This window comes from Mesoplodon densirostris, chromosome 12 (assembly GCF_025265405.1).
Source record: "Mesoplodon densirostris isolate mMesDen1 chromosome 12, mMesDen1 primary haplotype, whole genome shotgun sequence".
NCBI lineage: Eukaryota > Metazoa > Chordata > Mammalia > Artiodactyla > Ziphiidae > Mesoplodon > Mesoplodon densirostris.
This window is the reverse complement of record NC_082672.1, coordinates 40,735,702-40,760,963: the sequence shown is the minus strand read 5'-3', so window position 1 is coordinate 40,760,963 and position 25,262 is coordinate 40,735,702. Positions and strand designations below refer to the sequence as shown.

At 34.6% G+C, this 25,262-nt stretch overlaps 1 protein-coding gene across 1 annotated transcript in view; it reads right to left on the bottom strand.

Moving 5' to 3' along the window:
- The window catches only part of TBC1D32 (TBC1 domain family member 32), a 184,802-nt gene that overhangs the window by 56,647 nt on the left and 102,893 nt on the right, over positions 1–25,262 (bottom strand). The window contains exons 24-26 of the mRNA XM_060115191.1: positions 15,032–15,154; positions 13,589–13,697; positions 12,742–12,838 (exon numbers count right to left, since the gene is read on the bottom strand). Of these exons, the coding sequence (XP_059971174.1) occupies positions 12,742–12,838; positions 13,589–13,697; positions 15,032–15,154 (329 nt within the window). The remainder of the gene's footprint in view (positions 1–12,741; positions 12,839–13,588; positions 13,698–15,031; positions 15,155–25,262) is intronic.

Here is a 25,262-nt window from a genome sequence, read left to right as displayed (position 1 = left end):
TGCTTTTTCATCTCATTCTAAGGAAAAGAGCACAGGCACTAGACTGTAAAAAACTCTGAAGCAGCAAATGTGATATGCATCTGAATCTACCAATTGGTAGAAAGGCTAAAGGGCCCAATTTAGTACCTGGAAATTTGATTTGAGACAATAAACAAATGCTGAGCTGGAGACAGAGTGCCTGCAAGACTCCTAGAGAGACAACCTTGTATGCTCATAGCCTCTGGTTATCGTTTCCCTCAGCTCTCAGTGAAAGCATGAGCTCTTCAATATGCAGCGTCACAGCTAAAAATATTTAGTGATTTGATATGTTTATTGAAAATTTGTATCTGTGATGTTACCAAGTTTGAGGGAAACAGTTCCTTTATTCCCCCCCTCTAAATTTGGAACCAAATGAAAAGTAGACAGGAGAAGATAAATGGAGTTCAAAATATTAGTGCTAGTACTATAACAGCTAAATTAGGCACCATAAATTGGATCTCCTGCCACATAGACTTACAAGTATCTCCCCTGCCCTGAATATATTCAATCACAGACAATGACAGACAACCAAAGCCCTCTCCTGACTGTTCGTTAGGAAAGGTATGAGTATAATCTAAAGATAGGTTAACTTAAAAAAACTTTTTAAAAACAAAAAAATAAAAAGATAGGTTAACTTGGAAATACAGCCTTTAAGTGGGCTAATCTAAGATTTTCCATTCCTCCTCCAAAATTCACCTACCAAACATTTTTCTTTCCTAACTTTGTACAGAATAAGTGAGGAAGTCCAGAGAGAGGCTAACAATCTTACTCCAGCAAAAGCCCTTGGGCATGGAGAATGAGGCAAGGGGAAATGGAATCAAAGGAATGGTACCATAGGAATACAGTAACTCTGAATCAGTGATTTGGGGAGTAGAACAAGCATGAACAATACACAGAATTTCATGTTTGCCAAAATTTCTATGTTTATAATCACACAAAAAAATTAAAAACCAGAGTCCTGCTTCTGGTCATGATGGAGGAACCAGAAACAGACTTGCCTTCCTGCCATAAACAACTTGAAAAATGGGTAAAATGTATCAAAACACTGTTTTCAGACACTGGCCAATAGGCAGTACAGGACCGTCATGTCCGAGACAAGGGAAACTAATGAGGTAACTTTTACACTTGGGCCCTGTTTTTTTTCCTTGAATCACTTTCAAGATCACTGTGCAGGAAGGGGGATGCCCCGGGGGTCTGGCTGAGTTGAAGAGACAGAAGTCAAATTGCAGAGAGGCTGAGGAGACTAAAATCTGTGGATCAGAGTACTGAAGAGGATGAACAAAGAAAGAACTCCAGAAATCTGTATAAGTCTTTGTCAAGTTGGTTGCCAAGAATCAGCTGTGCAGTTGAAGAGTGAAGCTCCACAAGACTGGGTAAAGAACAGCTGAGAGCTTTAAAATGAACAATTCCCAGAGTATACATAGGGTTAGAAGATGTCCAAGTTCCAAACAGAGTGTGAAGAGTCCTCCTTCATTACCAGAGTGTTCCACAGACCAGAAGAGCCACACCTTAGTAACAGAGTTAAATTGGCCATAAAGACAACTTTGCATGTACCCTAACAAAAAAATGAAAGCCCTGAATGATCAAACTGATCCACGAGTAACTTGACTGCATGCCCAAAAATGTCCATTACTCTTTAAAGACAACAAAATCTAGCCCTCAACTATGTAAAATTAATAATGTTGAATATTCAATTAAAAATTACTAACATGAGAAAGGGGGAAAAAACGACTCATAACCAGTAGTTAAATCAGTTAATACAAAGACTCAGAAAGGACTGAGGTGATACAATTAGCCAAAAATTTTAAAGCAGTTGTTTTTAAGGATTTTAAGAAAATACAAACAAAAAGTGATGTTTAACCAAATCATAGTTATCTACACTGAAATCCTACTTAGTAAAATGATACAACCAAGTGGTACATGTAACAAACTAGATGAATCTCAAAACCATTATGCTTAAAGAAAGCAAGCACAAATAAAGTATCTTATGTGATTCTATTTGTATGAAGTGCTAGAATGGAAAAACGAATCTATAGCTATAGTTCTCAAATGGACTAAGTTTTGCTCCCCATATTTCAGTACTGTCTATAGATACTTCTGGCTGTCACAGCTGGGAGGGGTGGTTGCAAAGAGAGAGCTCTATGGGCATCTAGTGAGTAGAGACCAGGAGGCTGCTAAAACTCCTACAATGCACAGGACAGCTCCCTCTGGCAACAAGCAATTAAGCACTTACTTACCACCACTGAGTAAAATGGAAGAAAGGAAAATCATCAACTTTCATGTTTATAAAATTCAATTAGAGTCAATATTTCATACCTAGACTCTGAAATTCTTTGTTATGGTAAGCACCATAATCTTTTCATACTTGATGACATTGTATAATTTGTTTCTTAAAAGATTATTATATAGAAGGAAAGATTATACTTATACTATAAATAATGTAAAAAGAAAGAACCTCAATTTCAAGGGGAGGAAAAATGTAAGCTTAATATAAATGCAAAGAAAATCTATACAGAAAACCTTTAGTACTTCTTTCCAAGGATATCAGACATTTTGAATGCCCATTTTATACAGAATATCATAAACAACTGCTACAAAAGAAACAAATCAATGGAAGATTTCATAAACTAACTAGCAACAGATTCCTAGGCTTAATTTGGAAAGTCACCCTTCTTTCTATTAGACTGAAGCTCATTTGTGAAATATTTGCTTCCAATTTGTGTTTTCTGCTTATCTTTTCTTCTTCCATGTAGATTAATACAGTTATGCCAGCTTACTCTTAATACAATAAATAAGAAGACTCTGTAGAGGTCTCCAAGAAGCAATTAGACAGATGCTTAATATTAGTTCTCCCTACATTTCTAAATGTGAGAGTATCTAAATTCTTCTATGTCTTCATTTTGTTTGAACTGTGAGTTCTTAAACCCATGACATCTATATGTTATACAGATTATTCCTCACTTTGGAATTATCATATCACTTTTCCTTTTAATATGTGATAATTAAGCATGTACTATAGGAGAAATCAGTGAAAAGTTTTTTTTAAAAAAAATAAGGAATTAGTTTTCCTTTATTACCTGCACCTAAACTAGCAGGTGATCTATTTCTGCTGGTTGCCATTCATGTTTGTTGCAAACATGAAAGTAAGAAGCACATGAAGAGTTTTACCATTCAAAGATAAACACTTATTCTGATTTTTAAACTAAGTATCTCAACAGCTGCAGCTCAAGATTTACTACATTGGAAAGAAACCATAATCTTATATCCCTATTCTCAGTTAACAGGATGATGCCAAATCAAAGCCATTTACCTTTACCTGCAGAAAATAAATTTTAATTCCAAGGTTAGAAACAATATGGAAAGAAAAAAGAAAGAGAAAGTGTCTGACTTGACATAAAGGCCTAGATAAATATTTAATAAAAGGGAGAATTCATCACTAAAAATATTTATAGATTGACTATATGTGTAAGACATAATACAAAAAGGCTTTTAAAATCAGAACAATACCCATCATGTTGTATTACATTTTATGTAGTATCATATTATTTTTCAAAGCACTTTCAATTTTTCCCATGGGATTCTATTTTTAGTTGATTGGAGGAAGAGTGGTAATCCTAAATCTTACATAATTTATCAGACCAGAAATAAAAGCAACCCAGTCTACTCATTTGTTAATTTGGCAATTTTCATTCTTTTATTAAAATGTAGTTGCCATTATAGGTCATCTCATTCTCCCTTTTCTCCTCTTAAGTTCATTTCTACTTACTATGTAGATAATATTCCAATTTTGAATCTAACTATTAGGATTATATAATGATTGTCATCCGATTTGTAAGTTAAAAAGACATGAATATAATTCATAGGGACATGGGCATGAACTTAATGTCTGAAAAGACAGAAATTACCAAAGTGTCAGCAAGAAGCAGCATCAGTGAATAAAGAATTAAACCCAGTAAGAACATAAAAATTTGGTAAATAAAATCAATATAGAGAAATGAAAACTGTCTTTAAAAAATAAGGATATTATTCTAATGGAAAAATAACAGTATTTGTAGTTGAAAAGGCTAAATTTCAACATCTTTTAATGCAAACAATTGAAAATAATATCAGCATGTCTTGAGAGCTAGAATATGTTGGCATCCTAAGACTGTAACTACAAAAGCTATCAACTTTATTGCTCATTCACTCAACACTGAATAACCCCAGAGACACAAAATATGGTACTGTTGTTCTACAGCTCCATCTCTAATTTAGAAACTTTATCCATATTTGTTTTCTTACTGACCAAAATGCATTGCAATGATTAACGCTTTGATAAACAGTAGGCTCCAACTATGAAACGTTCAAAGTATACATATATAAAAATACTTAGCAAAAAGCCTTTTCCATCCCCCAACATATTAACACATAATATGTTTTAATAAACATTGCCAATGGTTTGAATTTTCACTTGTGCCTTTATAAAGTATCAAATCTATGCAAATAATACAGATTTAATACAGTGACTTAGATTCCTGATCCTCACCTAAGAACATCACAAGGTCCTTGTAAGCATTTGATCAACACATAGAATCTAATGATTCAACATAGATTTTATAAAAAGTTCACTCAGAGCTGAAAAATTACAAAGTGTGAAAAGCAAGTTCTATCTAGAATTCGTTTCAATTTTGTATGACAATCTCCCTCTTTTTCTCATTTAATTTGTAGAAAGAAAAACTTCATGTTGAGGCAAAAAGAAAAAAAAAGATAGTATAGTGAGATTTATCTCTCATATAAAATTTAAAATGACCTGTTTTCCCATATATGTAAAATGTCACCTAAAAATATCCAATTACAATATCTGAATAATCTGAGAGTAACGATTTTAACATTATTTTGTGCTTTCCATTAAAGGGAATGATTATCACCATGGAACTTACTCTTTTATACAGTACTTGAAACAGAATGTTTTTGCCAGTCAGAAAATCAATTTCCTATGAGATAAGTAGAAATGCAGTAGAGGAAGTGGTAGAGTTAAGACACTGAAAGCTATAAAAGATTAAATTCAACGTAATCACAGAATAAAAGTTGTGCATTTTTTTGGTTTTTTTTCCGATTGTGAAAAAATGAGATGTAATGCTAATGATGCATACCTTTCATGTGCTATATATGGGTAAACTAGTACTTTGTAAATGATAAAATAAGTATAATAAAAGTGACTGCTTCATGAATGATATATGTAGAAATCTAGCTCAAGGAGCTTTCTAACTGCAAAGCCATTCATTCTCTAAAAATTGAGTCAGATCAGAGGTTATTCCCGGTATAAATTAAAATTTCTAAACTTACTTCAGATTATCCTAGAAGGAATTCCCAATGCCCTCTGACAAAGATTTGGAAGACAGAGTTTGATGATTAGAAAAATAAAGGGAGAAGAAATCCAATATTAATTCCTCCATTCATTCAATAAATATTTATTATTGCCTACTACTTTAGACAAAAATGTTCATGGAGGTGACATTCTAGAGTAGCAGCCAGTGAAAAAATAAATCCATAAGTAAACTTCATAGGTAAACTATAAGTGCTGTTAGAGAAATAAACAGGGAGCCAGAGAGAGAAGCAAGGGAAGTCTATTTTACATAACGTGGAAATTACTTCTATGAAGAAGTAACATTCAGACTAAGCTTCAAAAGGTTTAGAAGGAATTACCCAAATGAAGGGTAGGAATTAGTACTCCAGGAAAAGGGAATATCAAGAGCAGAGGCCCAGAAGCACAAACAATGTATTTTAAGTCATGAAAGAAGTTTCTAAATCATATATTTGATAAGGGACTTATACAAAGAATATATAAAAAATACAATAATAAAAGACAAATAACCCAATTGAAAAATGGGCACAGGATCTGCATAGTCATCTCTCCAAGGAAGATATACAAATGGCCAATAAGAACATGAAGAGTATCACTTATATGTGGAATCTATAAAATAAAACAAACTAGTGAATACAACAAAAAAGAAACAACTCACAGATATAGAAAACAAACTAGTGGTTACCAGTGAGGAGGTGGGGAGAGGGAATCAGAGAGGTACAAGATAGGGACAGGGGATTAAGAGGTACAAACTACTGTGTATAAAATAAATAAGCTACAAAGATATACTGTACAACACAGGGAATATTGCCAATATTTTATAATAACTAAATGGAGTATAATTTTTAAAAATTGTGAATCACTATGTTGAACACCTAAAATTTACATAGTATTATAAATCAACTATACCTCAATTAAAAAAAAGAACATGAGGAGATGCTCAACATTATTAGTCAGCAAGCAAATGCAAATCAAACCACAAGGAAATAGCACTTCACACCCACTATGACGGCTAGAATCAAAAATATCAGATAACAAATGAAGATGTGGAAAAAATCAACTCTCATACACTGTTGGTGGCAATGTAAAATGGTTTAGCTGCTTTAGAAAACAGTGAGGCAGTTTCTCAAACTATCAGAGTTAACATATAATTCAGCAATTCCACTCCTAGGTATAACAATTCTAGAGAAATGAAAACATGTTCATGCAGAAACTTGTACCTGCAGTTCCCTGGTGGCCTAGTGGCTACGATTCGCTGCTTTCAGAAACTTGTACTGGAATGTTTGTAAGCAGCATTATTATAACAGCTGAAAGGTGGAAACAATCCAAGTTTGTTTCACAAAATACCGCATACTATATTATTCCATTCATATGAAAGCTCAGACTAGAGAAATCTCTAGAGACAGAAAGATTTGTGACTGCTTAGAGCTGGGTGAGGAAAGAGGGGAAAGCAAGGATACTGGGTTTCTTTTTGAGGTGATGAAAATGTTCTGAAATTTGTGGTGATGGTTGCACATACCTGAATGTAATAAAAAGCACTCAATTGCACACTTTATATGGGTTAATTGTATAGTATGTTAATTATATCTCAATGAAGCTGTTTTAAAAATTTTTCAAAGACCTATATGATTGATGCAGAATATATAGGATAATTACCATAAGAAAGAGAAAAGACAAGAGAGGAAGTAAAAGACAAGCAAGATGAAAGAATGGGAGAGTAACATATTTGTTATTAGCTTTCACTCTGTTTACTTCTTAGACAGCACAAAGGAAGGGCCTCCAGAGGGATGTATGGGTAAAGAGTGACTATTGAGGAGTTCTTAGAACATTCAAGTTTACTTACATCAGAAGTTACTAATATGTTTGAAGCTTTCAGTGAGCAGCCATGTGAATTTCTAAGATCAAAGAATAGCAATCATTGCCAATGGCTTGGCAGTCAGTAACCTTGTGAGTCATTGCTGTGCTTCTGCTACTCTGTTGGCCCTGTTAGGAATACTAGAAACATACAGGCAATGACCAACAAAACAAACAAACAACAAAAAAAAAAACACCACCACCAACAACTTACTCTCCACTTTGAAGACACCAGCCCCAACGAAGTAAATATATTTCCAAATGGTTTCTTGATAAAGATAGAAATTCTACAGTAGTAAGGTATATAGAATACAGGCATAATCTAGACTGCTGATTTTTATAATTCAGCCTGGATAAACATTATAAAATAAAAAATAAAGTGAATGGAAGATGCTAGAAAGAGAAGTAAGAAGAGCTTATTTCTCATTTTATTAAGATATTTCTCTCTGATGCTTTCAATACCCAGAGTACACTATCCAACTCCTCAAGCTATTTTAATTTCCCAGTATGGAAGTACTGAATTTCCCTTCTTCCTTAGAGAAAGAAGTACCCATCCTGAACACATCAAAATGGAACGTATACTAGTTGCTAGGGATGTTATAACTCCTGGGAGATCTAATTTTAGCTTAGGAAAACAAAAACAAAACAGATTGCTATCTCACAATCTTCCTGTTTCATACAGGAAAGGAATTATGAGTTAATCTAGTAGTTCACTGACATGCTAACAGGCACTTGGTTTTAACCACCATACAAACTCTTCTTTCTCTGACTCCCCTTCCCTCTTTCTTATCTTCTGCACAGGAACAATAAGTTACCATACTAACACATTTCTTCCTACTTTTCTCAACTCTCAGATAACAGAGAGATGATATTTTGGAATAGATTTTTTTTGTGTGTATGATGATTTAGGTATGCTCACATATGTGACATATGTACATAAATAATACAAATCAGCTTTTAAAGGGCTTTTACATTTTAATATGGTGACCCTAAAAATGAATACAAAGAAAAATAACTGAACCAAATGATGTCTTATGATTCTTGTTCACAGATGAAGATAAATAATCTAATAGCTAACACTGATGCCAAGGAACTAACAAGAGGCAATTTAACAGATGAGGAAATGCTAAGTGTAGCAAGAAGGATAAATCTAGAAGCTGGGAGACAAATTAGGTGAATGTCACCATGTGCACACAACTACAGTGATTTTTTTTCCACAACAATGAAATGATATCCCAAATATTGAAGTGCAAATGACTAGAATAACACCTATCAGAATCAGTGAATTATTACCTCTAAATCTAAAAAGCAAGTATATGAACGCTTGCTTTTAAAATAGCTATTTGTATCTTAAAGTATTGCTTAAACAGTATTTTTAAATGCATAATTAATGTTTAACTTATTGAACAGTATTTAACCAGGAACATTACTTTCAATTTAGCCTTGTATCTGCTAGAAATATGTTTGGCTCCATTATTCTCACTGAGGTTACAGAGATATCATCACTGTATTCTCTTAGGTACTATCAAAGTCAGACATGCTTCTGATTTCCTCTCCCATTTTCTGCCATTCTTCTACGAGTATAGTGTGAGTGATACATCAGCAATACCAGAACGACATATATTTGATTCATATTTGACTCAGTCTTTATATGTAAAGACTATGTAAAATCGCTTCCTGAGGTACCTCTTTGGCTATCCACTGACTGGTACCTAGATCATTCTCTCCTGCCTAACAAGAACCACAATAATGCCAGGACCACTATTAGGAGGAAGTATTAGGTACTGCTGTTAAATTGAGAATAATGTATTATTCAAACACTTGTGTTTTAGGTACAAACAGAAAGGCAACTAGAATTTGCTGTCCAATATGGTGGGAAAATATGAAGTTAAATAAAGAAAATTGAAATTGTACTAAATTAAAACAGAACATGTGACAGAAAGGCAGGCACAAATGAGTTGGGCCTTGTAGGCTATAGTGGAGTCATGAGAGGGTTTCAAGTAGAGGAGTTAAATGATCCAACCCACATTTCATAGCCATTCAGTAGCCATTCCTGTGGCTGCTGTGTTGGAAACAAACTGAACAGGTTACTACAATAATACAGGTGAGAGACGAGAGTGGTAGTAGATGAGTGAAAAGTGGTTTTATTTCCAATATGAAGGATCAAGAGCATTTGCTGACACATTAGATGTGGGGTTATGAAGACAGAAGGAGTCAAAGAAAACCTTCAGGTTTATTGCTTAAAGAACTGGAAGAACAAAGTTGTCCTTTCTGAAATGAGGAAGAATACCAAAGGAATAGATTTTGAAAGAGTATCAGAAATTTATCTCAGATGTGTTAAATTTGACATGTTTATTAACCGTCCTAGTAAAGGTGTCAAGTAAACTGATACAAGTACACAGTCAAGTAGAAATATGGATTTAAGATATAAATCAGAGTGTACTGGATGGTATTTTGGTCATGAGACTAGATGAAATTCCCAAAAGAATAAGTACAGACAAAAAAAAAAAAAAAGAACTGAGACCTGGGGCACTCCAAAGTTTAGAGGTTGGAGAGATGTGAAAGATCCAACAAAAGAGATGAAGAATTTGCCAGAAATGCAGCGGTGGTGGTGGGGGGGGAAGATTAGATAATGTACTTTCTGAAAGCCAAATAAGAAAATGTTTCAAAAAAGAGAGGCATCAAACATTTTAAGTTTTTTTATTTATTTTTTTTTTGTTGTTGTTGTTGTTGTTGTACGCGGGCCTCTCACTGCTGTGGCCTCTCCCGTTGCGGAGCACAGGCTCCGGACACACAGGCTCCGCGGCCATGGCTCGCGGGCCCAGCCGCTCCGCGGCATGTGGGATCTTCCGGGATCGGGGCACGAACCCGTGTCCCCTGCATCGGCAGGCGGACTCTCAACCACTGCGCCACCAGGGAAGCCCAACATTTTAAGTTTTAATGCTAGGTGTAGTAGGATGAGGATAAGATCTGACCTGTCGATTTAATCATGGTAGAATGGTAAGGGTGAAAAAGCCTCATTAGCTTTAAAGTGGATTCAAGAGAGCATGGAAAGAGAATAACTACAATATTAAGATTAGACAACTCCTTCAAGGAATTTTGCAGTAGGAGGGCAGAAATGGGATTGTAGAGAGGGAAAAGTAAATTCAAAAGAAGATATTTTAAATATGGAAAAATTAACAGCATGCTTGCTGGCCTGTAGGAAAGCTACAGTGGAGATCCACACCCACCCTCCACCCACCAAAAAGCAATAAAGAAAAAGGGAGAGCTGTTAGAAGCAATATCTTTGCAAAAAAAGAGGATGGAATGCAGGGCACAAATGGAGAAACTGGACTTTGTAATTAACATTTGCAGTTTTATTCATAGTAATACAAAATCTAAATTGGCACAGATGCAGCCGAGTGAGCTGACATGTATCAGGAGCACATGGAAGCTGACTGTTTCTATTTCCTCAGTTAAAAAAAAAAAAAAAAAAAAAGGAAGCAAAGTTATCATCTGTTAGGAAAGATTGGGAAGAGGTTAGGAAGGTTTGATGAAAGAAAATATTTGAAAACAGTCATCTAGGAGACTAGGAGAGTAAATGGACCTGTGGACACACTATATGACTGCCTGGCAGCATTACAGGCTTACTAGAGGTTAATAACCATTCTGCAGTTATCTTCTGGGCTAGACAGAGAAGCTATTATTACTCCCTTTTCTAAATCACTTCTAAGAGTAGAGCAGGGAAAAAAATTATACTCCTCTGATGAGCACCAATTCCTACTTACATTCTGATTTGTCTGCCTTGGTCATTTTAAAATAAAGCATATTTTTTTATCAAACTATTATACTTTGAAGAAACAAACTATCTAATATGGCAGTCACAAAGTAAGACTGACAATGAATGAATTTGCTATTCAAAAGAAAAGATATATTTGTTTCCAAGCGAAATTTAGCAAAGGTAATGATGCTATATGGTAACAAGGAAAAGGGCTGAAGGGTTGAGGCACGAAGAATGGATCATATGCTATACATCATCTTATATCCGGTGCTTAGTGAAGTACCTGATAATCAGCACTCAAGAAACATGTTGAATAAAGGAATGAGTAGGCAAATACATAATGAAACCTAAAGACAGAATGACAAAATATAAAGACTGATTAAAAAGACTGAAAGTAGGAGAGGAAGACATAAAAGGTTGGGTTCACTGAAAGATGCAAGTCAGTGGTAAGAGTCCAAAATGATATTCTTTCAAGAGTTTCTTCTCGAAAAATACTTAATATTGCTCCCACATCTCTGAATTACGTCACACGAGAAAAACATACGGCAAAATTTTAAAAGTGTATTCAAAAGACAAATACTAAAAACTTTTAAAAATCCCTCACATTCTCTTTCCCTAACCTAGGTAGACAGAAAAAAAATAGAAATTTATCTCTATGCAATTGTGAGATACATAGTGTATATCTTAAACACTGGATAGAAATAAAAACATGTATCAATTGATGGCCTCTATTGATTGATTTAAGGCAAGTAAACACCGGGAAAAGTAAGTGGCTTATGAAGCCTCACACAGAAGAAAAATTTCTTATTTTTCAACAATCACTCTGTGGAATCTAACCTACATGAAATGAATTATATACGTTATTTCTTTCCAATGCAAGTTTGATAGTACGACAAGGAGATCACGTTGATATTAAGATTTAACTTCTCAAATTAATGGTTTAAAATCTTCATATTTCATCTTAGAATTCTCAAGTCTAAAAACTGCTTGAATTTTTATTGCTCTTATGATAAAGTCTAAATACCTGAGCTTGAGGTAGCCTGGTCTTATGGCTGAACTTGGCTTACCTGCCTAAGTCTTATCTCTGGTCACTCTTGTCCTCACATTCCAAATCTCATACATCCTTGAACTACCCATGGTTCTTAATACAGTTTGCTCCTTTTAGTCTCACTGCTGTTTCCTCTGTCAAAAATGCTCTTCTAATACCCAGAAAACACCTACTTCATGTCTCACTTTAAACTCAGTGTTCTTTGGAAGAGCACCTGCTTATGTGCTACCCTATCAGGCCACACATTTTTCTATATATTTAGTTCCTATCACATGGTACTACCATACAATTGTCTAATTACTTGAATGTATTCCCTAAAAGGTCATAAATATCAGAATTTTTATTTTGTTATATTTATATAACATTTATATTTTAAGTCCTGAGCACACAGGACTTACATAAGGCACACAGATATTAAAAAATATTAATATGTTGAATAAAGTTCTATGTATCGAGAATTAATTCATCAAAAATCACTAATTCCCTTTTTTAAAACAAAAAAAGGTTCTGATAAGAACTATTCAGCATCATACAAATATTCATTTAGTAAGGAACATGTGAAATAATGAAAACTTACAAAGAAACAGACATATATGTATTCAGGTATATGAGCTGAATGAAAAATAGTATGAATCTCCCTTCATAATACTTTATCTTTTTTCAAATTATAACAACAAAAAAGCAGTAAAACATGGCACTTGATGGTAAATGTTTTACCTTGTTTTAGATCAGCATTTCTCATAACACCGTCTGACAAATAGCAGTTTGGTAAAGGGTATGATGAAAACATTGGCCAAGGATATGGATCATCACCCTAAAAAAGAAGCAAGACAGATGACTTTAGGAAGTAGTTTAATATTAAATTTTAAGACTTTCTGAAATATCACTTAAATTGGCTTTTGTTTCATAAATTCCAGAGTTGTAGCATAACTAACCAAAAGCTATCTGACATTATAATTCAAAACTCTAATGGATATTAAAATGAAATACAGAAACAACATTAAATAAGTACTAAAGACAAATATGATAACGTGTTGTAGCAACTAGATTGCTCACAAAACTACTTCTCTTATGCTGTCAATCATTTCTAGCTCACCATTCTTGGAGTGAAGTACTTAACATAACAACAAACAACAGTAAAAATAACAAAAAAAAAACCTTTCAAGAGAAAACCAAACTCTATGGATACTGATGAAAGGAGAGGTACTCAATATAGCCAATGAAACACATAAGAATTAGTCATCTAATAAGAATCAGGTATCATGAAGGGGAAAGATATTAAAAGTGAAAAAATTTTAATATGTGTTCAAAGACACACAAGGAAAATGACAAGTTTTTAATAAAAGAATATCCTACTCTGCAACACAAACTACCACTCATAACACCTTGCCTTGAAGAATGCTATTTTCATTAGAAAGTGTTTACTTGCATCCTAAAGTTTTTCCAGTTATAAAAGTTCAATTCTGCAATGTGGATATTTGGAAGTTGTTTATTGTCACTTGAGTTGGCTACCTTGCTTCAAAATGTCAGAAAAACATTCCCCCCTCCTCTTTACCCCACTTACCTTCTCTAGTATCCTTGGAGGCAAAATTCGTTCCATTGGCCCACCAATAAGATTTATTCTAACAAGAACATGATTTCTCTCCACTGATAAGCTATCAATTATAAAATCTCTGAAAAATAAATATATCAATTGTTACTGCCTTAATTGAATATGATTTGATTTTAAGATCATGTCAGTGGAATGTAGAGGGACAAAAAGCAATACAATTTCTATAGAAGAGTCTAAAAAATAAATTCACTTTTTATCTTACAGCTTTCTTAGCTACAGAGCAAAGAATTGGAGATATAATTGATATACTGAGATGAATGAGATTAAGAATATTTCCTTGATAAATGTCACATGTTAAAAAGAAATGGGATTAAGATGTGCATTATTTCCACAACAACTCTATCACATTTTTTTGAATTTATTCATTTTATTTATTTATTTTTGGCTGCATTGGGTCTTCGTTGCTGTGCGCAGGCCTTCTCTCTAGTTGTGGAGAGCAGGGGCTACTCTCCCTTGCGTGGGCTTCTCATTGCCGTGGCCTCTCTTGTTGTGGAGCATAGGCTCTAGGCGTGCAGGCTTCAGTAGTTGTGGCACACAGGTTCACTAGTTGTGGTACACAGGCTTAGTTGCTCCACGGCATGTGGGATCTTCCCGGACCAGGGTTCGAACCCCATGTCTCCTACATTGACAGGTGGATTCTTAACCACTGCGCCACCAGGGAAACCACATTTTTAGTCAAAGTTCCCTTAAGTTCTAGACCCAGTGACTTAATTCAAATTCTAAACTTCATATCCTCCACACTTCCTGCAGCTGTTAACACTATCCTTCTATATCAAACCTAGAGTATTCAGTAATGTGGCCTGGTATTCTGTACTATTTTTCCAAGGTCTAGCTAGGGTGGAGGCACACTTTTTTAAAATTAGAGACACAAAAACAATGCCAGCTATTGAATGTGTGTTCAAGATATGTCAACTGAATCAAGGTAATGGTAAGTATGACATATTAATAGAAAAAAGTTTTCAAGATATTACCATAACCTCGTTTTGCAATAATCAGAATTTATAACTATGAACTAACGTAATTAAGAGAATGAAGTAAAAACTGCCTCTATAAGGGACACAAAAATCACACATTTTGTTTAATGGGTCGTCTTTCATATGAGTCTGAATTTAAAGCTGATACAACTTAATAAAGTTAGGACTTAACTAAAAAACAAAAAACTAAACAGAAACTTAGAAAGTAGTACTCTGTAAGCTGTCTCCAAGAACACTGTCTACAGTCTTTTTAACTATGACATTTATGCTTTATTGCTTTTTACTCTTATTTAAATCTATTGAATTCATATAATGGAAAAACATTAAATAAACTGTACAGAAAATTACTGTCTCAACAGAACATCTGTAAAGAAAGCTGTTATTGTCTCTTAATTTTTTTTTATTTTTTTATTTTTTTTACCTGTGACTGTCAGATGTCTCTAAGGTATTTTCTTCTTGAGCATTTAGTAACATTTCAGATACTTGATACTGAGCCTCCAATAGGAGAAGAGTGTCTAGATCACAGCATACCACACTTAATAACCTAAATAAAAAGGAACAATAAAAGTAGATTTTCTAAAATATATCCTAAAAGTTTAGAAACTTTCTTGGTGTCTCAAACCAAGAGACATGGAAATAAAAATTTTGTAAGAAAAATCAGGTAGTTATTTCAGATATATTTTTAATCATTTTGAATAACTGACTTCAAAAGTTTTTCTAATTGAAATATCATTTAAAGACCATGGGTTATTTCTAATCTAGTTTAAAAATTTATCTAAATCTAGGAATAATAAATTTTATTCTCAAGTGATACTTAATTTAAAAATTAGTTAGGGAACATTAGCAAATCTATAAAAACTACAAATTGCCACCACTTTTTACTCAATTAAATACAGAAGGAATGACAGAATCATCTTGCTACCAATCCAGGAAATATTTATTAGGTGAAATGTCAATGGCTAACTTTATAATTGTCAGATAAAGCTGAGAACACCGAAACACAATGATCTATCTTAACATTACTAAAAGTAGAAATCATGTGGCTCCTATTGTGATGCAAGAGGATGTACGGTGAGTGCACCATCTACAAAATATTCTTGCCAAAAAAACGGAACCTGAAACGAACCAATCCTAGATATCTCATTATCAGTTTATACTGATACAAGGCTCAGAGAAATATGTAAAAAGACACCACAAGAGGGAAACAGTCAACACAAAAACCAGAATTTGGAGAATTCTACACATTATATATTTCTTCTGGAAAAAAAAATGGTTCATAAAAAGAGGGGATAAAGGAAGTTATAAATTAAAAGAAAAATAAAATGAATGTGAAGATTTTGTTTTGATCATGATTCAACCAAAAACTGTGAAAATGCATTTTGAGTCACACAGGAACTATCTTCAAGGTATGTTAAGTAAAAAAGAAGAGGCACAAGACGTGTATAGTGGTAGCACTTGAACCAAAATGGAGAAACATTTGAACACATATTTAAGTACATATTTGTTTTTATGTAGAATCCCTCTCCAAAGACAAAAAAGAAACTGGTAAGAGTTGTTAGCTGGGTGGGGGGGTTGGGGGGAGAAGGTGGGGTGGTTGGAATCTGACAGACTGAAGGGAATATACTTCTCACAGTATATCTTTTACAGTTTTTGAATTTTGGTGCAATCACATGTTTTATCTAGTCAATAGCATCCATAAGTAGAAAAATGTTTGGTGGATGCATTTAACAGTCAAAAATGGCAATTCAATATCACTCCCCAGAACCTGGCTAAAATAACCAAATATATCCAAAACTAAGGGAAAATCTACTATCAATTTAGAGAAATATTCCGTACTTAGTTTATAAAAGTAAGAACATTTGTGCTAGATAAAATGAAAAGAATACTTAGACTTCTAGTTTAAAGATGGTAGTGTAAGTTGGTATTTCCCTTTTCTCGGCCTAGAAATAACCCCAAGGATTGAGAAGGAAGGAAAAGATCATAAAAATGTTTAGCCACAAAATGATCTGAAGGACAGTCAAGGGCAATCAAAATTGGGCAAAGACCACTATGGGAAGGACAGAAACTGAGAAAGGATGTCATGGCTGCCCATGAAAAACAACAGAATTAATTTCTCAAAAAAATTCATAAAAACAAAATTTTCAGAAATGAGGAGTATACTCAGATGAAACTCTCTGTTTACAACAGTGGAAACAGGATACACAAGACAGAGGCAGGAAGATCCCTGGTCTTATTATGGTTCGTAGTAATAGAAGAAACCAGGTAGAACATGGAGTCACAGACAAATCAATTACTAGTTATTGGTTACAGGTTATAGAGACAATTATTAATAATTAAAACTGACTACATGCATACTGAGATTGGCAGGGACAACACAAGAACATAAAGACTGAAAACTCAGGCCCACAGAAAAAGTTCAACTAACTGGGAACATGACCATAACTTCTCTTCAACACGAGCCTCCTGTAAACAGCTTATGATGAAAAAACTCACACCCCTCCAAAAACAAATACCACAGGATGCATACAAAGGCGCTCCAAGAAAAAGGAGGAAATAACAGGATGAGCAGATGGCAAATACAAACACACAGGGCAGCCATTATACACTCCAAAGCTATGACCAAATAATTGTCCGTGAATTCTTTAAGTTATATAAATGTATCAAGTCAACAGGTTGTATAACTTACAGACTGTTATATTGCAATTATCTCTCAACTGAAAAGTTTAATAAAGCAGTAGTCTCCAATAAGCTCTCTGCACAAAGTAGAGCTGTGTAAGCACAGGGAAGAAACAGCAAAACAACCAGAAAAGATAAAACATGAACTGGCAGAGCTAAGGAAAGAAGCAGAAGAACAAAAGTGTCACAGAAATTAACGCACAATCAGAAATAGCAAAAAAGAACAGATGCTGCTAAAAGCACAATAAATGATACAGGGAACAGAATGAGAGTGTGAAAAACATAATGAAAATAAAGAGTTTAAACTATTGATTTCTTGGAGAGAAAACAGAAATAACCTAACAGGATACACCTTTAGAGATACTAGTCAAATTCCACGAGAAAAGCAACCATGACAGCATGTCCAGGGTAAACTGAACCAAAAGAGTCAACACTGAGACAGAGCTATTAGACTTAGAGAAAGAACCACTGGGGTATCCAGGGAAAAAGATAAGTCACTAACACAGTTGGAGTTGGGGGGGAAGGGAATCAAGCTGTTCTCAGATATACCCACAGCAATATTCAATACCAGCAGGACAATGAAGCAATACTGGGAGGAGGTCTAATACCAGATAGTAACACATGTTACAAAGCTGTGATAATTTTAAAAGTGTAGTAATGGCATGAATAAACAAAAGAAAATTCAAACAGATGCAAATATATAAAGGAATTTAAAATATGTCAAAGGCAGATAGAATTTCCTGGTGGACGGAATATGTGGAGCAAAAAGAAGAAAGATACCAAGGATGATTTCAGATGTTTTGTTAGAAAAATAAGAAGGATCAAGTTGTCACCAACTAAGTAATAAGGCTTTAAGTTATAAAGGTTTAGGGAGGACCTAGTAACCTTTCTACTGTCTTTAGGTTACTAAATCAGTGAACAGGTAATGAAAATAGCTTCAACATCCTCTAGTTTATGATTTGAAAAGAGGAGTCTATAGACTCCAGATGGACAATGAGATGATCCAAGGTGAATCAGAGTAGCTCTGAAAGCAGATACCTGCCTGGACTGAATTCTCATTAGAGAATGAGTAAATAGAAACTTTAACAAATGATGTAAGACTTTTAAAATCCTACAAATACTAGGAATAATGTAAGGTTAGCAAATTTGATCCAGCAGTAAATTAAAAGAATAGCATACTGTGATCAAGCACAGTTCATTCCAGGAAGAAAAGAATAGTTTAATATTAAAACACCTCCTGATATAATTCATGACATCTATATGTAATAGAAAATATATAATCATCTGACAAGATGCTTGAAAGCTACTTAATTTAAGATTCAACATCCACTCTCTACTCCCTGTCCTCCAAAAAACAGCATTCCCATTAAGGTCATGAAAACAGCAAAACTGTCCATTATTTAGCATTGTTTTAGAAGTTTAAGCCACTGCAAAAAAGATAAGAAAAACAGGAATGCTATCTGAAAGGAAATAATGATGTTCATTATCAGAAGATGATAAAACTGTTTATTTGGAAACTACCCTTCCCCATGACATAAAATTCAATTTACTTGATTTTAAGAAATATTGGTTGAATACCTACTAAGTGCCTATTACTGTTTTAAGTGCCAAGGATACCTCACTGAACACACATGCACAAAAATCCCAGTCTTTATGGAATGCTAAATACTAGAGGAGGGGGACAGTGAACAATAACACCAAAAAAAAAAAACACAGCATGGATACAACTAAAGCAGGGAAGTGAATAAGGAGTTGTAACAAGAGAGCAGTGGGGATAGATCACTGTATGCAATTTCAAATAAGGTAGTTAGGAAAGACCTCAGCAAGAAGGTGACACCTGAGTAAAGACCTAAAAGAAATGAAGAAACAAGCCATGGAGCTATCTGAGGGGAAAATGTTCCAAGGCAGAGCAAACAGCTGAGCAAGGGACTGAAGGTTGAGAGCACGACTGGCATGTTTGAAGAACAGTATGCCATTCTCGCTGGAGCCTCTCTACTCTGCTGGCTTTGAAGAAGCAAGCAGCCATACTGGAGAAACCCATGTGGCAAGGAACTACAGGTAGCCTCTAAGAATTGAGGGCAGACTTCAATTAACAAAGCTGCAAGGGCTCTAGCCTCTAAGCAGCAAGAAAACATGACCTTCAGTCCTAAAACCATGAGGAACTACATTCTGCCAACAATCTGTGAGTTTGGAAACAGATACTTTCCTGACTGAGCTTCAAAAGAGATCACAGCCCCATCTGACACCTTGATTGTAGCCTTGTGAGACTATGAACAAGGAACCAAGCAAGCTAAGGTGTATGTAGACAGAAACTGAGGTAAGTGTGTGATGTTTTAAGCCACAAAGTTTGTGGTAAGAGTTCAACAAAATGTCTCCACTAACAACCTAAAAGCATTTAAAGGAGAATAGTTAAATGAATTAATAATTGGTATATCTATACAGTCTCAGACATTTATCTCAGACATGGTGCTTACCATGTTCTAAATTTATGTGACATATTAGTCTCACAATAACTCCAAGGAAGGTAGAGTTACTGTCTCCATTTCACATATGAAGAAATGGAGGCATAGAGAGGTTACGAATCTTGTCTAAAATCACTTTGACAATGTGGTTCCAGAGTCCATGCTCTTAAACCACTGGGTGATATTGCCACATAGTGTAGTATATACTGGGGAACATAAAGCTATAAATATTAAATTAACAAAAGATATATAAGACCTATGAAAAAACTCCAATGTCCTAATGAGAGTAATTAGAGAATACTTAAATAAAATGGAGATATATACAATGTTTACAGATTGGAAAACTCAGTATTATAAAGATGTCAGTTCACTCACTATTTATCTGTAGATTCAATCCAAGGATAATTAAAATCCCAGTGGGCTGGTTTGTGTGACAAGATGATTCTAAAATTTGTATGGAAAGAAAAGGACTAAAAGTAGCCACGACATTTTTGGAAAAGAACCAAGTGGGAACAATCACCCTATCAATTATTGTAACATATTACAAAGCTATAGTAATTAACAGAATCTAATATTTGTACAAGGATGAACAAAATCCAACTGAATAGAATAGGAAGTTCAAAAACATACCTTTGAATATTTAGATACCTTTTCTGTAACACACAAAAAATTATGTATATATATGCACACAGAGATAAGTAGCTAATGTTCCACGTGTAGTAGAGTTGTTTATAATAGCCAAAACTAAAGAACTATAAGTATCTCAAACGTCTGCTAGTAGCATAATATATAAACAAAACACAGTATACTCATGCTATGGAATATCATATAGCAATGAATATTGACCTTAGAAACATAATGCTACATATAAAAGGTCAGATGTCACAGAGTATACAGTCTATGCTACCACTAAAATAAAGCCCAAAAGCAACAAAATTAAATGTATTTTTTTGGAAATACATAACTAAGTAGTAAAAATATAAAATAAAGTAGTAAATACCATAAAAGTCAGAATAGTGGTTACCCATTAGGGAGATGGGAGGCAGTCATGATCAACAAATGCATAGTACTAGTAAGTTCTCTTTGTTTACTTGACTGGGATTTTACGTAGACATTTATTTTACAACACTTTGCTAAATTTATGTTTATATTCTATGCAGGATTTATATTTTTAATATTTCATAAAAAACTTGTGTTATGCTTGGGTGGATAATGGGAAAAAGTATAGCATTATATCTATAAGAAATATAAACATGTGTGTAATAAATGAACAAATTGAAAACACCAATAAAACAACGCATACTTTAATAATTATGCATAAAAGCCTTGATAACAATGAGCGCCATTTACTACTCAATCAGGTAATCATCTAATAAACAGATCTTAATGTTTCATTAATTATATCAGCATATTTGTATAAGCTAGCAGCTACAGTAAACATGGAAGAAAAAGCCACTTGAGTAAGACCATCTTTTTAGCCTAACCATGAGGCTAGGTTTACAAAGTGAATTGGAGTGCAGATTATTTTATATCCATTAATTTTTAAAAAGTGACCATAAAAACATGTCTCAAAACTTACATATTATTAGGCTTACAAGTAACAAATTGTGAAGTTTAAGTTTTGTTGGCCCCAACTCAAATTTCCTGAAGTTAAGAAAAAAAAATCTGCTGCTTATTTCAAACATAAAGTTAGTTATATCTAGAAGTATTCCAAAGAAAATCAACAATTATCCAAGATGAATCCAAATTCATTACTGGATAAGTGCTTTAATGGTATATTTTCAGTTTTTTTATGGACAGATAAAGTATTAAAAATAAAGTTAATGTAAAGATATCAAGGGTAAGTTTCACAGAAGAAATTTCAAAGTGTTTGTGAATATGTATGTGTATCTCTCTCTCAGAACACAGTTAGAATTAGATGGAGTCTACCTACCCCAGGCACAAACCCCCTTAGGTTGTTAGGTGTTATAGGTTATTTTTATCAAAATAATAGAAGTTTCTGTACACCAAAAGACAGACAGTAATCACAGACCTTAGCTGTTCATTCTCTATTTCTCTATTTCATACAATCCTATGAATATTTACAATGTGCAAATATTACTGACACTATTATAGCCTTATGGTTCCCAGGAACCCAAACAGTCTAGCACTCAGGGATATGGTGTTGCTGTTTGAAGGTGGTGAAGACATAAGAGTTTGTCTGCCTACAGCAAAGCTTTTGGAGGCATGACATGACTACTTAAAGTGGGGAAGGATCCAGGCCCCTGTAGTAACTCCATGAAAGCATTTGTATACCTGTGGTGATATTCAATCAAATCTACTGCCTTATTTGAGTCAGGTTTATTGATGACATCTAATAACAGCTTTCTCATCTCACCTCAGGCACTGAAGGCTAAGTCCCTATCTTTATTAGACATTTTATGCTGCATTGCTCAGTCTGCACACGTTTCCTGCCTTAGTGTATCTGTTCAATATATGTAACAAAAGACATAATCAGGATGAAGTCTCCTTAGGAGAGTAAATTAACAAAGCCTCTAACTGAGAAGATACTGCTAATTTGGCCAGTGTGAATACCAGGAGCAGTCTGCTTTTACCCAACATGGACATACATACATCTTTCATTTTAACAAAATTTAGTCCAGGGCAGCCTTGATTGTCCTATCATCCCTCAGGTCATCATGAAAAACGACTCTACTGATGATATGTTAACTGGACCTAGGTGAAAAGGAAGTATCTGGCATTCTACATGTTTTAGTTAAAAAAAAAAAAAAAAAAAAAAAAAAAGGTGTGCCAGAGAGTGAGAGATCCAAAAAACTGGGACATTTCATTGGCATCTCAGTGAAGTTTCTGAGTTCTAGTGGCCTAGAATGTCAAGATATCACATGTAATATACATGATGTATTATTAAATCTTATACTATTTACCACCAATGAAGTGACATAATGCATGATTTTAGCTTCTGTGAGTTTTAGAAGCAACACCTACAATATTTGGGTATGCTTCTCTGATTTATATCAAGTAACCCTTAACTATCAACTTTATGTGACCTAGAGGCTAGATAGAATAAGATCTGAGGCAGGCTCCAAATCTAGAAACTCTATCACTTGAGTCTTTAATCCAGCAGATTAAATGTTCAAACTTAATGGCTGATTAGATACTATACGGAGCTTCTAGAAGGGGCAATACAAGATACACACATGGTCTCCTAACATTTTGGAGCAAATCCATGTTCTCTTTGTTAAATAAATATTCCTGTTTTATGATCCTTATTTGATAAACAATGTCTAGCCCCTGCCACCATGTCTACTTTGCTCATAAGCCCAGCTGAGTAAGCACTAGGGTAGCTGAGGAAAGAGGCTGACACAAACAAAAGGGATTATTTTACCTCCTTTGCAGAAGGAGAGATCAGAGCATTGACATGAGTCAAAAATATTCCCTCAATCTGAGTGTATTCTCAGAGGATCATCTATATACCTCTTCCAACAATCTTCTTAAACCAATCCTCCAAGTGCTTAGAATAATATCTGACAGACAGTAAGCACTGTTGTATTTGACATTATTATTACTATGCTTTTGCAGAAAAAGTTTTGAGATATATTACTGGTAGATACATAGGGAAAAACTAAGCAGATGGAAAAATAATGCCTTATTAATGCTAAGAAAAACAAATTTGGGGAGGAGAGGAAACTGAATGCTAATATATCTCTTGAACTGACAGATAATAACATTTAATCTTTTTCAACACAATACCCCTTCCCTTAGCTGCACTTGTCTCTGATTCATGATTTCCAGAAGGTAAACCTTCAATGTTCTGCTGAAGTTGGGAAGAACAGTAACCTAGGCTGAGTGGGTAGGAATTGAGAGAATGTGAGGGCATATCTAAATCTTATAGTTTGAACTAATCCTATTATTGAATATCTTAGACTTTCACACCTAATCCTCTATTTTCATCTCCATTTTCAGTGGTGTCTCTAATTCCTAGTATTTCTAGAATACTGTGATAAAAAGTTGCTTCTGGGCATGCCCTGCCAATTTACTTTTAGCTTTGCTGACCTACGAAATCAGTTACAACTTACCCATTTGTTTTGTAGCTCCCTGACATTATATTGTGGATATCTCCATCCCACAATCCTTTCTGAAAAAGTTATCTCCATCAAAACATGGGAGTAAACCAAGAAATAGGAAATTAAATCCCAGGTAAAAGAGAATCCAACTCAGAAGAGAGAAGAAGCAATTCCCAGGATGACGGTGAAGGGAAATCCCAGGAAGGCTGATATATAAGGCTAAAAGATCCTCCAGTACAAACACATGTGATATAAGAAAAAAAGTTAAAATATTACCTGATGTCTTTTAGTTTCTTATTCACAAATATGAACAGGACATGGTCCCTGCCTCCAAGAATGTAAAAACCTTGAGACTATAAAATATAATTGGACAGAATGGTTAAAAGGCCCTTGACATTTATGTTGCAAAACAGCAGTCCCCAACCTTTTTGGCGCCAGGGACTGGTTTCGTGGAAGACAATTTTTTTATGGACTGGGGGGTGGGTGGGGAATGGTTTCAGGATGATTCAAGTGTATTACATTTACTGTGCACTTTATTTCTGTTATTATTACATTGTAATATATAATGAAATAATTATACAACTCACCATAATTCAGAATCAGTGGGAGCCAAGAGCTTGTTTTCACTTGCCACTCACTGATAGGGTTTTGATATGAGTCTGCAAACAATTGATTTATTATGGTCTCTGTGCAGTCAAACCTCTCTGCTAATGATAATCTGTATTTGCAGCCGCTCCCCAGCACTAGCATCACCACCTCAGCTCCATCTCAGATCATCAGGCATTAGAGTCTCATAAGGAGCGCGCAACCTAGATCCCGTACAGTTTGAGCTCCCGTAAGAATCTAATGCCGCCGCTGATCTGACAGGAGGCGGAGCTCAGGCGGTAATGCGAGCGATGTGGAGCAGCTGTAAATACAGATGGAGTTTGGCTCGCTCACTGCTCATCTCCTGCTGTGCGGTCTGGTTCCTAACAGGCCACAGACCAGTACCAGGGGTTGGGGATGCCTGTTGTAAAACAATGCAATGTATGGGTCAGGCATTACATTCTCTGGAACCAGACCATCTGGGTCCAAACACCAGCTTCATTAATTACTAGGTGTGTCATCTTAAAAGGCTTAACTTCTGTGGCTCAGCTGAGTCACTTTAAAAAATGAAGCTAATTAGAGTACCTATTTGATAGGGTGGTTCTAAAATTAAGAGATTTAAATGTGAAACTAATACCAGTACCTGGGACATAATAAGCACTGTACAAGTGTTATGCAGTAGCAGAGGTAGTGTTTTTTTTTTTTTTAGGACAGTCTGGAAATACATTAGTAGATACACAGAAAATGAAGCAAATTGAAAAAGCCATGCAGTTGTTAACTTCAGAAAAAATAAAGTAGGAAAAAGAAAATAGTCATAGTATACTACTTGGCCCATAAATGAATAATATTTATATAGACACAATAA